General features: G+C 38.0%; 1 protein-coding gene across 2 annotated transcripts in view; it reads right to left on the minus strand.

Annotated features, from left to right (window-relative positions):
• Positions 1 to 16,890, minus strand: part of LOC134658299 (GDNF family receptor alpha-4) — a 321,487-nt gene that overhangs the window by 34,192 nt on the left and 270,405 nt on the right. For both annotated transcript variants that reach the window (XM_063513925.1, XM_063513924.1), the window contains exons 4-6: positions 13,329 to 13,499; positions 12,857 to 13,001; positions 11,920 to 12,047 (exon numbers count right to left, since the gene is read on the minus strand). In XM_063513925.1, coding sequence (XP_063369995.1) covers positions 11,920 to 12,047; positions 12,857 to 13,001; positions 13,329 to 13,499 — 444 coding nt within the window. The remainder of the gene's footprint in view (positions 1 to 11,919; positions 12,048 to 12,856; positions 13,002 to 13,328; positions 13,500 to 16,890) is intronic.

Consider the following 16,890-nt stretch of genomic DNA (forward strand, 5'->3'; position numbering starts at 1 on the left):
CTGAAAGGGCGCGAGGGTTTACATGTCTGGAGTACTTACGCCTATTTAAGATGGACGTGTATTATTGATTTATTACGCCTGATTAAAATAAATTATAGCCGTATGTTGGTTACTGGATCGGGGCGTTGAATAGCTATAGGTACCTACTTGGAAAAAATATGAGCATTGTGAAAAATATGAGTCTATAAAAATAGGTTTAAGTATTACTTATTACATAAACTAGGTTTAAAAATTCCGTTAAAGAACGTAGTTTGTGATTATATAGGCCACTATTATAAGTAGAAGTTAGATAAATTGTTTGCCAAAAAACCATTTCTGATATTACCTAAGATTTAACTGCCGACTAATTTTCTTTTAAGTTATCAAGTTCCGGAGGTTCCGCGGCTGGCTTCTTGATACTGCCGGGTTGCGTAATGCATCGCAGTCCTTAGGTGTTTTTAGTTGTAAGATATATTTTTTATTTAAATTATGACCCAAGATGATCGAACTCAAACAATATCAATGTTAAATTGCCATTACCACCTTCAGTCTACATCATCAGGCTGAGCGGGTCTGTTCAATGGTAGAAGAGCCGGCCGCAAAATTTCTAACCGACTTGATACCACGATGAAATAAATGCACAGTGGTTTCTCATAAAAGTGATGCTAAGTCCGAATTCGATAGTCTGCCACGGCGGAACTTGCCAAAAGTACGAAAAAGAAGGCCACTTCCGGTGCGAAAAAAGGTGGCTGATTTAACCCATCTGATACCGAAATAACAGTTATGGTAACAGTTAGAAATTTACACGTAGACACAGAAAAGCGAAGTCTGCCAGTATTTTTTTTTGCTGGAAGTGCTTGGCAGACGCTCTCAAAGGTGACCATAAGGATTAAATTAAACCCTAAATTAACCCATCTGATACCATCATGAAACCAATTCCAGTCGGTAGGAATGAACCCTCATTTCAGGAATATATAAGTCTGCCAAGGCTTTTCCTGCCGAAACACCTTGGCAGACGAGATTATGTAAGCAGGGTCACCATCGGTTACCGCACATGAACCCATCTGATACCACCATGAAACCAATTCGAGTCGGTAGGTATGAACCCCCATTTCGGGAATATATAAGTCTGCCAAGGCTTTTCCTGTCGAAACACCTTGGCAGACGAGATTGTGCATTTCATCGTGGTATCAAGTCGGTTAGAAATTTTGCGGCCGGCTCTTCTACTACAACGCGCATTTGTACCACGCACTACATTGCATTGTCACTATAACACTGATTTAAACTTTCACGATTTTTACACATTATTAAATTGTACAACGGGACTTAATCGCGTATCTAAGTTTTTAAGATTTACCTCCGACGTTTCGAGGACGGCGTTGTCCCCGTGGTCTCGGAGAAGACTGGCTTAAGTTGACATCAGCATCTTCTAACCGCACGAGTTTTTATAACTACCCGCACTTGGTCTTGTTTATCCGCTTGAACTTAACAACTTGCGCTTGCAACTTGCTTGCGCTTAAAAACTTAGATACGCGATTAAGTCCCGTTGTACAATTTAATAATTATTGTCACTATACTTGCATAAGTATGTAATATAGCTTCTACCCCGACTTCGTCTGCGTGGAATTATGATGATGATTGATAAAAACTATCCTCAGGCCAGGCCTCAAACTCAACAAGTGAACATCGCTTCAGCAGTTTAAGCGTGAAGAGGTAACAGACAGACGAGTTACTTATTTCATATCAGGGGCCCGTTTCTCAAAAGCTTGTAACTTGTAATACAAGCGGATGTCACTTTTTGACAGCTTTTGTTAGAAAGGGACTTCCACTTGTATTACACGTTACAAGCTTTTGAGAAACGGGCCCCAAATCAGATTAATCGGAAAACGATAGCATGGTCTAATTTAAGTTAAGAAAGATTTAATTTTGAAAAGACAGCCAACAAACAAGGATAGACAACATTAAACAAAAGCTGTTCCCTAACTAATTACAACTTCTAAAATAATCTTAGAAGCCTTACAATAATCAAAACGTATAAATAGGGTATTTGACTGTATTTAAAATAAATTCTTTTACACCATGCATGAAATAAAGCACCAAAATTAGTAGACAGCTGCAGTTATTTTTAGACACAATTTCTATTTTAAAACCCGTATAAAGCTATAAAGAGTAGGTAATTTGACCGTGACGTCACATGCTAGTGTTTCATATAAATTCCATAGACGCAAAATCGTTTTGACAGTTCCAAAAAAGAAACTGATTTGAGTAGTAGTCAAATACCCTATTACGAGTAGGTACTTGGAATTGGAACTAGCATTAAAATCCCCGTTATTCGGAATCCGACTAAAAAGTTAACGGCTTCGGATGACGCTTTTTATTTATATTTGTTTGCTTGTTAAATCTTTCTGTCTAATCCCTGAGCCGTCGCTTCGCGTTTCGACAAACTTCTTAAGTCTTGGCCCAAGTCATGAGCATACATCGGGGTTTTCGGTGCGGGAATGATTGCGTGTATTTATAACTTTGTTTATTGTAAAATAATTACCAAACTATGAATTAAACTTAGGTAGTAAGGCCCAAATGTGCTTAGAAATGTTAAATTAGTATCGTTTTTTACAGTTTTTACCTGTTATTTGGTTAGTGTAAAACATTCCCGCACCAAAAACCCGATGTATGGTCATGAGAGCCTAGAGTGTCAGGGGGGTCAAGATTTCGATTGACTATTTATCGATACTCAATTGTCATCTTGGCTCTTATCGCTAGTTGTAAAAAATATTTCTGAATAAAACCCTCTTCTTCTTGTAGCCATCGGTAGTTGCAGACATATAGGCTATTGAGAAAAAAGTTACCTAGGTAGGTACGACTACATATTATAGTATTTTTTTAGGTATCTTTGTAATAAGTATGCACCCAACCGCGTTATCAAGTACATACACACGCTTTGGAAGCATAGATGATCGCGGTTTGTTATTTAGGCGTTTTCACTTAACTGTGTTAGTACCTACAAAGGCCGGTTAGCAATCGTCACAAAACTGACAGTAAATGTCAAATCCCATACATTTTGTCAGGAAAGTGAAGTGACGGTTAGACGTTACCGAAACACGACTTAAGTTGCGCTTTAAAGTAAAAGTTAAAAATGCCCATTTATCAAAGGACTTTTTGAAGTAATTTTATTATTCTACAGAACTCGTCTCTAAATTGATAGGTATGATTATTACACTTACTGATTAGGTGAATTCTATTGGACATTAAATATTTACAAGTGATAAGAAATAAAGGTAGATACACACCAATCGTGGTTGTTGGTTAATTTATAAGCAATTAATTTATAGGTTGGTAGGTTGTTATTGTTTTATCTCAATCCGCTACATCTCATGACTTAACACAAACCATTAAGGCCCCAGTGAAATTCAAACATTGAGTTTTTCAAGGAATAGCCCTCGGATTTCAGAGACTGATGCGATTACATTAAACTTATTCGTACATTTTCACTGTTTCGATTTATATATTACCATTTCAGGTGAATAGATTCTTTAGGTTTGATCATCGAAGCGATGTCTACTCAAACTGCCAAGGAGTCCGTATACTATTAATGTGAAAGTTTGGTTATTTTACTGGACAATAGTAATTTTATTAACTTTAATATGGTTTTTACAATTATTCGGCGTCGATAAATACAAAATATATAGCTCTTATATTATGTAGATTGACCATTTAGTGTAAAAAATGGCTACTTACAGAGCAACATCTTTAACAAGCCACGTCAGTATTCGAAACTTGCAAGCAGATTTGACTGTAAAATTTATAAATAATGGCTTGAGCAAGTCAAATCTAAATGTCAGTACTTAATGTACTTATGAAAAATTATTGTGTGTGTGTTGTTATGTAGGTACCTGACTAGCATAGTTTAAGTGCATTGTTACAACAGAAATATGGAGCGAGAGACCAGAAATAAAGACCATTTCAGTTTCATTTCATTAACTCTCCATGACTTCAGGTTTGAGAACTGTATGTTAACAGTGTGGACGATGGTAAACATACAATGTCGATAACGAACAATATTACGATTTAAACATCAAGACAATCACAACAAAATTAGAATTACAATACAAACGAAAGGATAACATCAAAAATACTTTCTAAGCCCAAGAAAGCTCCGTCATTCAATAACACTAATGCATTATAAACAGAACAAAAGTCACGATCAATTCATAGAATTAAAGGGCTCAGCGCAGATTGGAACTTGACGCTGGGATTACCCGGATTGCGAGGGATATGCGCGTGAGTCGAGAAAAACCAGTATAACTTGACCTGTAGACCCTTAGCAATATTGTGATGTCAAAGATCGCGGTTATAATGGTTAGGTGCTTAGCGAATTGAGTTGAAGGAACTAGTATAACTTGACCTTTATATTCGTAGTAATTATATGTAGTAAGAGAATACAGTTATTTTTGTTTGGATCTTGGTGAATTGGAATAGCACCCTGGGGCCCGGAAACTCTTGGGATTATAAGAAATGAATCAAACTCCTCCACGTATATTGAATTCGAAAGGGGATGGGAAGAGTTCGGTCAAGTTGGCTTTGCTGGTTTAAATGCGCTTTCGTGGAATTACAAGTGGATTATATTTAATTTTGTAATGGTTAATTTTATCAAGGATTTATATTGAGTATTTTAACTGAACGATGCCCAGTTTCACTAACAACAACACGGTACACCGGCACCAAGAAATCAAACCCACGGTGATGCCTCCAGTGAGTAATGGGACTCATCATCTTCCTCGCGTTGTCCCGGCATTTTGCCACGGCTCATGGGAGCCTGGGGTCCGCTTGGCAACTAATCCCAGGAATTAGCGTGGGCACTAGTTTTTACGAAAGCGACTGCCATCTGACCTTCCAACCCAGAGGGTACACTAGGCCCTTATTTGTTGATATTTCGTAAATGAGTGCTACTCTTCCAGACACTTTGAATGCTTCAACGGTCTATATATCATTAATTTTGCAACAACTCGGCTTTATTTTAACGTATTTCCAACACATTATTTATTATTTCTACCACAAGCCACTTCAACGTATTAAAATATACATAAAACATTATAAATGATGTAACATGATTATTCACTAATAATAAATTCATGATTCGGCTTCAGCCTAAATGGCCTGTGTCTAGGTTACTTAGACTGATTTACGGCGTATATTGAGCGAAAGAGATGCTCATTTAAAATGATACATAAATATACCTAGTAAACACCGAACTAGGGTCGACATTGACAGAAAAGCTTTTTTATTTGCTCGTATATACCTAGTTGCTTCGTATTCTAACGCACGTCTAGCCACAAATGCTGTTTCGGTAAATCTAAATATGTATATGTTATGGGTAATGTTACAAGATTAATTAAACTCAAGTTTACCCTGGTATAACTAGTATTACCCGAGCCTTTTTGGGTAAAGTTCGAAAATATAAACAACATTAATCTGTATTCGGCATTTACCCCGTACACATCGAGGTCTACTCAACACTAGTTTGGTAATGTTAGGTATTGCATCATCACTTCTGACATTACCCCTAACAATGTTGGGTAGACCTAGGTGTAGGTATACTAGCTGGTAAACGCCAAATACAAATTAAAGTTGATTTAATTGTCGGGCTTTACCCAAAAGGCTTGGGTACTAGGTATATACTAGGTGTAAAGTAAAGTTTACTTAAGGCACGTATTTAACCGGTCAACTAATTAATCGATTTTGGGTAGTTTAAAAAAATAGAAATGGCTACTAAAATTAATAGTTTGGCAACAAAAACGGAGTCTTAAAATATATCAATATGAGCTGTATTTTAAAGCCGTTACAGCGTTTGAATATTTTTAGGCAGGTACCAAGTATTTGTTTGGCAACTGAATTAAAATATTGGAGACTATTTATGAAGCACATTTTAAAAATAAAACAGCTATCTATTAATTCAAAAATGAAGTTCTTTTAAAATACTTTGTTTGATGGTCATTACACTGTCAACCTAACACGCTCCTCCTCGCTTCGCTCGTCGTCGCACCTATCTGTTGACTCTAGCGGAACACAGTGGTAACTATTGAAATTAGTAATTAAAAATTTAAAGTACTAATGGCCATTAGGCGTTTCCTGATTAGAAATTTCGACTATAAGTATACTGACCATTGCGTATTGGTAAATTAATTTGAGGTTTTTTGTGTAAAAAGTGACCAATATTCATTAAATTTAACTGCTTTCGTGTTAAAATACTACCTAGCTGAATACGATATGCTCAGTTATGATTAGTTGATTACTTAGGTGTGAACAACTAGATGACAACTAAATTTTATGATCGCTTTACAATATTAGTTGCCAATTTATTATATTTTAGACGCCAACCTATCACGTTAAGTTCCCTATATTTTTTTTAGGTGGCTTGATTTTGCTGCCAGTTATTTTAATAATATGATGCTTATATTTGAGGCTAGGATATTTTTTTTGGCGCCAAAATATTAATGCACAGCCAAATTATATTATTATATGCCCAATGAAAGTTCCTGTTTAATATTTTAGTTGCCCGGTTAATAATAAGACTTTACTTAATACGTAAACAGCTGACTTCCACTTGTTAGATAAGATAAAAACAGAAAAATAATTGGTAATTTAGGTGAAGAGTAAAGACTATGTATAAGAAGGTATCTAAATGTAAGTAATATACTACTACTAATATTTACTAATAGCGTTATTGGCGTCTTGCATGAAAACGCTGTTCAACAAGCGATATACATACCCCCAAACTTGGCTGCAGCACTACCCGTCATATTACGTCATTATCTAGAGAGTCCATTATATTAGGACGGTACTCTATATTGAATGATACTCCACCGAATAGATCGCATTGATTCCCTTAATGAAAATAGTTGTTGAAAGGGTTGGTCCTTTTTGAGTTGAGCTCTTGAAAGGCTTGAGGTTGGTGAGGTTTTACAAGGAAAGTTTGTGAAAATATTTTCCATCGGGCTTTGGGGAGTCTTATTTTTTGCAAGCTTTTGTTAAACTTTGCTTGTCTTGTTTGGTTTTCTTGTAGGTAATTTTGCTTTCCACCTGTTTTGGTAGTCGGATTTACGGTTGTTGCTTTGGGATTAAAAAATGATTGAATTGCCAGCATATATAAAGACGACTTTTAACTTTAAAAAATGTCCACCAGACTGACATTTATCTGACACGTGTCACTTACAGTACAATTATCCCACTTACATAGGGCTCGCTTTGAATATTACCCAATACACAATATTCCGCTACTTTAAATAAATTTTGTTGTGATTGGTCACTAAAAGTTTTAAAAATAAAATTATGTCAAACACTTCCAGACCGAATTTTTAGTCATCTTTATTGCATTTATTTCGAGAACAATTATTTTGCACAAGCGAGGTTTGAAACCACGATTTGACCCTACACATGAATGGTTAGGTAAAATATCTAATATCACTACATTGTATAAAACAAAGTCGCTTCCCGCTGTCTGTCTGTCCCTATATATGCTTAGATCTTTAGAAGTACGCAACGGGTTTTGATGCGGCTTTTTAGGGTTCCGTAGCCAAATGGCAAAAAACGGAACCCTTATAAATTCGTCATGTCTGTCTGTCTGTCTGTCTGTCCGTCTGTCTGTCCGTCTGTCTGTCCGTCCGTATGTCACAGCCACTTTTCTCCGAAACTATAAGAACTATACTGTTGAAACTTGGTAAGTAGATGTATTCTGTGAACCGCATTAAGATTTTCACACAAAAATAGAAAAAAAACAATAAATTTTTGGGGTTCCCCATACTTCGAACTGAAACTCAAAATTTTTTTTTCATCAAACCCATACGTGTGGGGTATTTATGGATAGGTCTTCAAAAATGATATTGAGGTTTCTAATATCATTTTTTTCTAAACTGAATAGTTTGCGCGAGAGACACTTCCAAAGTGGTAAAATGTGTGTCCCCCCCCCTGTAACTTCTAAAATAAGAGAATGATAAAACAAAAAAAAATATATGATGTACATTACCATGTAAACTTCCACCGAAAATTGGTTTGAACGAGATCTAGCAAGTAGTTTTTTTTTTAATACGTCATAAATCGCCTAAATACGGAACCCTTCATGGGCGAGTCCGACTCGCACTTGGCCGCTTTTAATAGATAAAGTAATTCAAGAGGAAGGTTTACTCGTATGTATAATTTGTTAACCCGTGCGAAGCCGGGGCGGGTCGCCAGTTTTAAATAAACCATTCACTTCTCTATCCATAAGATTTATCCTCGAAAATTCGCGTTCAAATTGCATAAAACTGCGCGAGCATCCGACCAGAATCGATAAACTAAACTTGCACTAAAATGAGACACGTATTCCGATTCTGATTGAATAATTTGATAAGGTTTTAATCTCATTTTGACACGACCTTGAGTCGTGTAATCAGACATCTCACACGCACCAATAGGTAAATTCGACGGAAATACCTTATTAGACTCCCGCCTGATTGATTTTGACCAGCGCCATGACTACGGACGATAGTCATCGGCATATATTATGCTGAGTGGCATCCATTTTGGTATCTTGTATTAAGTAGAATAAGATATTTTGTGTTATAGGTTAAGCTCGTACCAATTCTATTCTATTCTGATCTATTTTTCAGCACCAATCAGCATGCAATAGGGCTTCCAATACCGGGATCCCGGGATCCCGTCTATTTAGACGCATTTTTCAATACCGGTATTTTTAAAGGCAATACCGGGATCCCGGTATTTTAAAAAATGAGGGAAATGCGCAGTAACCCTTTAAATCCATTATATTCGGCTGTATCAAAAAGCTTACTAAACGTCAGACGCATCTAGAGTTAGGCCAAGAAAAGTCTGCAACCATTTTGATAGCACGCGCAGTGCAAGTGTTATATTAAACGTCAAACTTCTGTGAAATTATGACGTACAAATAACACTTGCACTGCGTACTGAGTATGCTATCAAAATCGTCTAACTGGTCTCTAGCCCGCATTTTATTATTGAAACAAGATCGTTGCCTAATGCGTCAGATAAATATTTGGTGGTTGGTGGTGGATGAATCCTGAAGTTATGTGAGTGATGAATATGATGATAGTGACATTAACATTAACATCATTAGTTCTTATAATTTTATCAAATAATAAAACGAAAGAGTAATGATAACTGTAATAATGGCAAACCAATTTGACGGAAATTTGAAAAAATGTTGTCTGGTTGGTTAAGTTGGACTACAAATGTGACTGGTGAGGTGAAGTCAACAAATTGGATCAAATTATTGCCAACCTGGAGTGTGAAATAAAATTATTGCAGATGGCGGCATTGATTGTTTATTGTTGTAATAGCTTTTAGGACATATCTGGTATTCCAGTGAGCCTTTCTAATTCCCCTTTTTAATAAAACTATATATTTTTAAGCGATTCATATCCAATACCGGGATCCCGGGATCCCGGTATTGATGAAGACAGTTTCGGTATTAATACCGGTATTGTGAGAAGTCCGGTATTTGGAAGCCCTAGTCTGGTATTCACTTCAAGGCCCCTACAAACATTCACCAATAATCGCATACGATCGATTGATCGATTGAATCAGTCGCTTCTGCTTAGCTGGTAATTATGTAAAATCGCATGCCATTTGCTCTAGAAGTCTTCACGGTCGTATAAGATGAAAACATACCGTTTCAAAATTGTGGAAAAAGAATCGGCCTTTAGTTATCCAGGCACCGACGGGTTTATTAGGAAGGATACTTTAGCCTCCCGTTTTGGATTTCGCGCTAGGGCCGAAAATAACATTTACCACAATGTTACTTACTTATATATTTCATGTTGGATGATATGTTAGGTTAGTTACGAGTAGACCACTAAGTCTGCAACGATTTTGATAGCACACGCAGTGCAAGTATATGTCAGTGTCGAAAGTGACATTTCTTCAATCAAAAACGTCAGTTTTGACACTGACCGATCCGTATCGTAAAGCGGGCCACTCACACACCTGCCGCAGGGGCAATACCGTTCGCACGGCGGTCGGAGCAATTTTAGGCTGTTTTCTACACACTAGCCTGCCACTCAGTGTGTAAGTGATAGTCCCGCTGAACGCACGTCGACGAGAATGGCTCCTGTCGTGTTATCAAAGGTTCGGTAGTCGCCAATGAACTGACTGAAATTGCCCCAATCGTACTACACATGTATGTAACATGCTAGCAGGGCGGTAGATACAATATAGGGAGCTAGGAAGGTCTTGCGCCCCTGCCGCCCTGCTGCAGGCCCAATCTAAAAATTGCCCCTGCTTCTCTACACACATCACAATTAAGGAGGCAATTAAGGGTCCAATTCCAATATTGCCCCTGCGGCAGGTGTGTGAGTGGCCTGCTTAAGACAGTGAACTCTTAAAGGGGCCCACTGATTACCAGTCCGCCGGACGATATGGGCCTGTCAGTTGTTCGGAGCTGTCACATTTTGCGTTTAACTGACAGGCCGATATCGTCCGGCGAACTGATCGTCAGTGGGCCCCTTTAGAAACATTTTTATTCAAATTGGGCCGTAACTAACCGCGCAAAAATAGCTACCCTGAATTATGCAGGTAGCAGTAAACCTGGAATACTTAACGGTGCAGCGCTGACTGGTTTATTATGGGAATGGTACAAATAGCAACTTTCATGATCATTGTTAGGTCTTGAGCCATTACAATAAGGTTCACAATGGGACAGTAAACAGAGTAGAGCATAGTACTAACACTCACGCTCTTAACGGGGGTACGCCAGGAAATCAGAAGGGGACGGAAGATATGGCGATCGTGCGGGTTCTCAATAACTCTGAAAAACCTACTTGTGTTTAAAATTTTGCTCGTCAGATGCCTAGGCTATATCACTAGCTATTATACTAAAATTATACTGATATAGTAATGGCAGAGTAACGATATACAACTGAAAATAAATGAATATTAGACCTAATTATTTGTCATTATTTTATTCTATCGAGCCAACTTTAACCTTTACGGCCACGACATTGCGCGACTGGCTTCGGCTAAGGCGAAAACGAAAGGTCCGATCGCTGTGTCTTGCTCCAACCTATGGTTGTCACCTTAGCTTAAGCCAATCGCGCAACGTCGTGGCCAGCGCGTTAAGGCTTCGTCACACAGGCGCGTTTTCCGGGCGGCGCGTGAGCGGGGCGTGAGCGTTTTATATGTAAAAGCGGCGCGCCCCGCTCACGCGCCGCCCGGAAAACGCGCTTGTGTGACGAAGCCTTTAAGGTTTGAGTCTGCCTTTGCAAATATATTCTAGTTTCCGTGTGATTTTTTGTATAAATTCAATATGAAAATTACAATTTTGCGTTAGCTCCCTGTTAACCCTATCGATGAACCCTACGCCTGTAATTTTTACAAAAGGGTTTAAGGGTTTACAAAAGGATAGTCATATATGTAATGGTGCATTGAACGACGGACGTGACCGGATTTGGCTTTTAGCTGAACCGAAAATATCGGGAATGTCATTGAACCTTCCGTAACAATATTTAAAGGCCGATATTTTATTTTTACATTTGAGGTTGGTTTGCGGAGTTTTGGGTTATAAAAATAGAATAATATATTGCAGTAGTAAATTTGTGAGCTGTCTAACACAGCAACATGTGACAAAGACGAATGAACAAACGAACTGCCAAGCTGCCATCTAAGTACTTTAGGTACTCGTCAATTTCGTGGTTCCAATATTTTGCACTATTTTATGCGTCTTTAGTATTTGTCTATACTGTTATTAACACAAGATCAAAAATGAAAATGGTGATTATGATGACAACCTATGTTAATATCAAACATTAACAATCATTTGCAATTTCACCTCATTTGAAACTCGCAACAACCCATCGTACTTTTTTCATAACCCCACCCATCGTTTCTCACTCAAAACTCGCGGCGCACAACAAATCTATAAGGATGCGTACTCACCGACGCAGGGGTTGTGGTTGACGACGGCGAAGATGCGATCGCAGCGTTTCTTCATGTGCGTGTTGGGGCAGATGCAGCCGAAGAGGGGGGACAGGCGGAGGCCGGCCCAGGCCTCGCGGCAGGCCTCTCTGTTGGGAATTTGGTTAGTAATAAGTCTCACGTCATTACTGAGTTAAAATATTTAGAAAACCCTGATGCCTCACCGTCATTACCTCCACTACTAAACGGAGCACATGAGGCAATCGAAGTCACCACACATAAGCGCTCCCGATACAAACTTAGTATGGGGGTGAAACCGTTTATTTTAGTTGCGCCCATCACATTTACGACTAGCACGTGTAAATTAAATATAGGTAATTTACACGTGCTAGTTTACCAAATATATTTACAAAACTTAAGCTTTAGACAGGTATAAAATGGTCTAGAATCAACTCAAATACTGTAGCAATTTACAAGTAAAATTGCACATGTGTGGTAACGTCTTACTCTTTGCAAACGCTTTATAATGTTCAAATCTGTGTAGTTTATGGGTCAAGTAAACAGAGTTAATAAGCATTAGGTACATCAGATATTAGATGCGTCCAAATACTCCAACCGCACTCATGTTAATTAGACAGAGTAATTTAGTTATGTTATTGGATATGATATGACATTTCTGTTAGGGCGCGGTCATAGCTGGGCCCAGGAATGTGTCATTTCCATGTGAGACTTGTAATAAACAAAATGCAACATACATTTTATTTTTTCTAAGTCATATAGGTACAATGGATGTCGACTTGCGAAACATGCCTAGCAAAGGACATACATATTTAGCGGTCTTCCATACGACAATCTCCATTGAAATCCTTGCAAACATTTGAAAGAGGTCTAAGAAGAGTACGGAGCAGGCTTTGTCCTTGTGGCATCTTAGTGGCGGTCAAAGGACAGACATATTTACCGGTCTTCCATACGACACTCCCCATCACGGGCCTTGCAAGCGTTCTTGAAGCGGTCAAACAGTACAGAGCAGGCTTTCTCGTTGTGGCAGACACTCAGGGCGTATGTGCAAGTCGGCAGGGTTTCCACGGGGTAGGGGTCTTTCTCTAAAAAATAATAATAATATCATCGTCAGTATCTTAGAGGTAGGTATAGGTAGTATTTCATAATGCTCTCAAGCAGTGGAACAGTAATTATTTAAGAAGTCTGTTCAGCCATTAGAAGTAGATTAGGATTTTTATCGGAGCAAAATTAGAAGAGTTAAGGAAAAAGGTAACAGCGAGAAATGAAGAAAAGAAAAGCAAAGGACGGAAAAAGGAAAGGAAGGCAGGAAAGAAAAGAAAGATTAGCAATAATATAAATTAAAGAAAGAAAACAAACAAGTAAAGAGAAAAGAGAGTGTAAAAAGAAAAGGAAAGTGACAAATGACTCACCCTTCTTCATGACGAAGACGCAAGGATGATCAAACAGAAAGTCGCGAAAGGAGTTGCACTCGGGGTCCACGTTGGGCTCGCGACAGAGGCAGGTCGGCTTGAAGAACGGGAACGCCTGCAGGGTCCGCAGCGCCGCCTGGCACTTGGTCACCGTCACCGTCGAGCATGCCACTGCAACAATGGGGTTTCATGTTTTATACGGTGTGTTAGAGGAAGCAAGTAAAAAGAACATTTATGAACATCAATGGTGAACTTTGAGAGAAGGGGATTGCTACTGGATCCGGTTTTTTACTTGTGCATGCCGACGATTTTGACACGATTGTGATTTTACTAGGCACCGGTCAAAATATTACTGGATTTAGAAAATACTCATGTTTGAAGTAATAATGATTCTTGTTGACTATACGAGTATGTAAAGTTTATTTTTTTATTCCGTAGACTGAAATGACATTTCATAGTATGAACATCATGTGTCATCTCATACTATGAAATGTCATTTTAGTCTACCGAATAAAAAAATAGACTTTAGATAGATCAAAAAGCCCGATATTTTCACGATTCAATGCAACTATAGAAATACTTGCAACTATGTCTAAAAGATTATGTTCTTCGAATATACTTTTCCGTGATTCGGTTTACGTTCGCAGCTATTTTAATTCCATAAAATTCGGTTATATTTTATAACTATTGCAACTTAAGTATAAGTATTAATTAAGAACCTCAATATTTCTTGGAAAACCTAGAACCGAGACTAGCGGGCTCAGCACGGCCGTCGTTTTTATCGACTATCACTATGCCCGTCACTTTCGCACTTACATACTTGTTAGAACGTGACAGGCATGGTGATAAACGATAAAAATGCGACCGTGCTACTAGGGCTGATTACCAGTTACAATCTGTATTTATGACATCGTTATTTTGTTCTTAACTTATTTTATTACTTTAATTAACTTTGTAAAGGTTACAGAATTTAGAACAATACATTACAGACAGCAGCAAAAGTTGCTAAGCGGGCGAGGTGTTCAAAATTACCTTGACGCGCTCTATTTTATTCTCATAACAATATTGTCGCGTCAAGATCATTTTGAACACCTCGCCCGCTTAGCAACTATTGCTGCTGACTATACAATCTCCAACTCGCCATATAGTCTAGTATTTTCACTCCATTAGTTCAAGCCATAAAGTTCATCTGATATTAGCTCTACTACTATATTCGGTCCTACTGAAAAACCTCATGAATACATCCCCGAACTGGGATCCCTGAAAAAACGGCCCAAAAGGTCCCAGGGCCTGCCCTGTACCGCCTTAACAAGGTCTCGCAAAAACCGTTCACGTGGCAAAAACATACATGTGATTATCTCGAAGAATCGGCCGATTTTGGGGTACCGTAGTCTAAGGAAGAACCCCATTTCATTATTATTATATTAGAGACATGGCAGCTTCTAGGGTCTTTGATGGCAAAGTTAAAAAGAATTTTATTATAAATCAGTATTAGAAATAATAAACGATGTACTCCCATCATGATGGCGGTAGGAGTCATAAATTAAACATCAGCATCTTTATTGAAAACGTACGTACAGTCACCTGCAATAATAATATGTTACGCTTCGAAGGCAGCAAAAATATATGACACGCTCTTGCTCTACGAATAAGATCGTGTCAGATATTTTTGCGGCCTTCGTTGTGTAACATATTATTGCAGGTGACTTTACCTAGAATCACTCGGAATCAAACAGTTAATAAGATTTTTCCCACTCAATGGCATAAGCTTTTGTTCAAAGACTCATTTCTAAAGTCATAATCATAAATTGTACTGCGATGATACCAGTCACAGAACCCTTCATAACCGAAAACTCCTGTAATAAGAGCTACAGAACCTTTAATACGTGTCCAGTTGCGTTGTTGCCAACTTTTTGTCTCAAAGCCATTAGGAGCCGGCCGAGATTCGACCATTGTGATCGAAATTACTTGCCAAAAGGGATTACCTTTTATTGTCGGTGTCTTAGATTTTTGCGTGTGATTGACGTCATGTCTAGTAGAAAATATAGCTGACATAAATATTATATGGAGTTTTCTAGTAATTACTACTAAAATTATTTATAAGGATCATTACCTATTATGAGTCTACTTGTAAAACTATATATTATAATTATAATCCTTGTCATTGGAATATTTTTTGAAATCAATTTGACCTTATATTTAATACTTAATTTTAATTATACTTAATTTTAACATGGAATTCCACAGTAACGCCTGATTCCATAAATTACTTTAAATTACACTATAACGGAGTTTTGTGAACGAATCTGTTCATAAAGGTAAAAATTTCACAATAGAAAATATAAGAAAACCTTTCCTTTCAACGCCATCTGAAGCTGAGTCTACAAAATCTCTTAAAAATCTTTCATCATCAAATTAAAATAAAGTCACCCCCACACTGGCCATAAATCAGCGTCAGGCCAAATTGAAGTAGAATGCACAAAAGATTCGGGATAAAAAATGTTCGCCAATATATCACTGCTTGAGCAGAAACGTAATTCCATTCTGTTAAAGAGTCGTCTCATCTCAGGTTAACCAGTATTAGGTGTGCGAGAAATGTAAGAGAGGCCGTAGCACGGTCGCGCTTTTATCACCTGTCACCTTGCCAGTCACGTTCTAAAAGTATGTAAGTGCGAAAGTGACAGGCGATAAAAATGGAACTATGCTGCCACCGCAGCACAGTTTTCAGCTGATACGATAATCCTTACTTTAAAATTAAGGGTTATATGTAATTATATCTACAAACTCTCAGATATCTTTGTACCTAAGATAAAACGGTCCAAAAAACGTCTGTCTTTACCTAGCTAACTGAATAAATGTATGGCTCTGCCATTTTCTGAGGAGAGACATCATTTTTGAAAAAACGGAAACCCAAAAAACAAGGCAAACATCCGAGGTCCCGTTATAGTGGTTGGTCCTAGACATAGATTCGCCCGCGCTTGTTTACCCAATGGGAACGCAGCAGGGAAATTAGGGCGTTTGAGCATTTGAGTATTAACGCCGACCCTCGTCAGGATAGTGTGTACACGGCTTTACGGCGTTTTGTGCGTCAAAGTTATGATGATTGTTATACAAACACGCCTTAGCCTTGGGTAATAGAGGGGGATCGGTGGTATTTTTTGGTAACTTTAGTATGAAAAGTTATGTTTATGAAGTACGACCCGCCCCGGGTTCGCACGGGTTAACAAATTATACATAAACCTTCCTCAAGAATCACTCTATCGATAGGTGAAAACCGTATGAAAATGCATTCAGTGGTTTTTAAGCTTATCGCGAACAAACAAACACACAAACAGACAGACGCGGCGGGGGACTTTGTTTTATAAGGTGTAGTGATTTGCATCTCCAAGTTTCATTTTTCATTTTTAAGGACATTATGACAAACAATATTAGGGAATGCAAAGATAGGAGAAAATACTTTAGGGATTCAGATATAGATCCGCGATAAAAATATACCTATTCTATGCAATTATTTATACGAAGCGTCCACATCTCCGATCTCATTTCTCGTGATTTTCCCTCA

Source organism: Cydia amplana, chromosome 22 (genome assembly GCF_948474715.1).
Source record: "Cydia amplana chromosome 22, ilCydAmpl1.1, whole genome shotgun sequence".
NCBI classification, from domain to species: Eukaryota; Metazoa; Arthropoda; class Insecta; order Lepidoptera; family Tortricidae; genus Cydia; species Cydia amplana.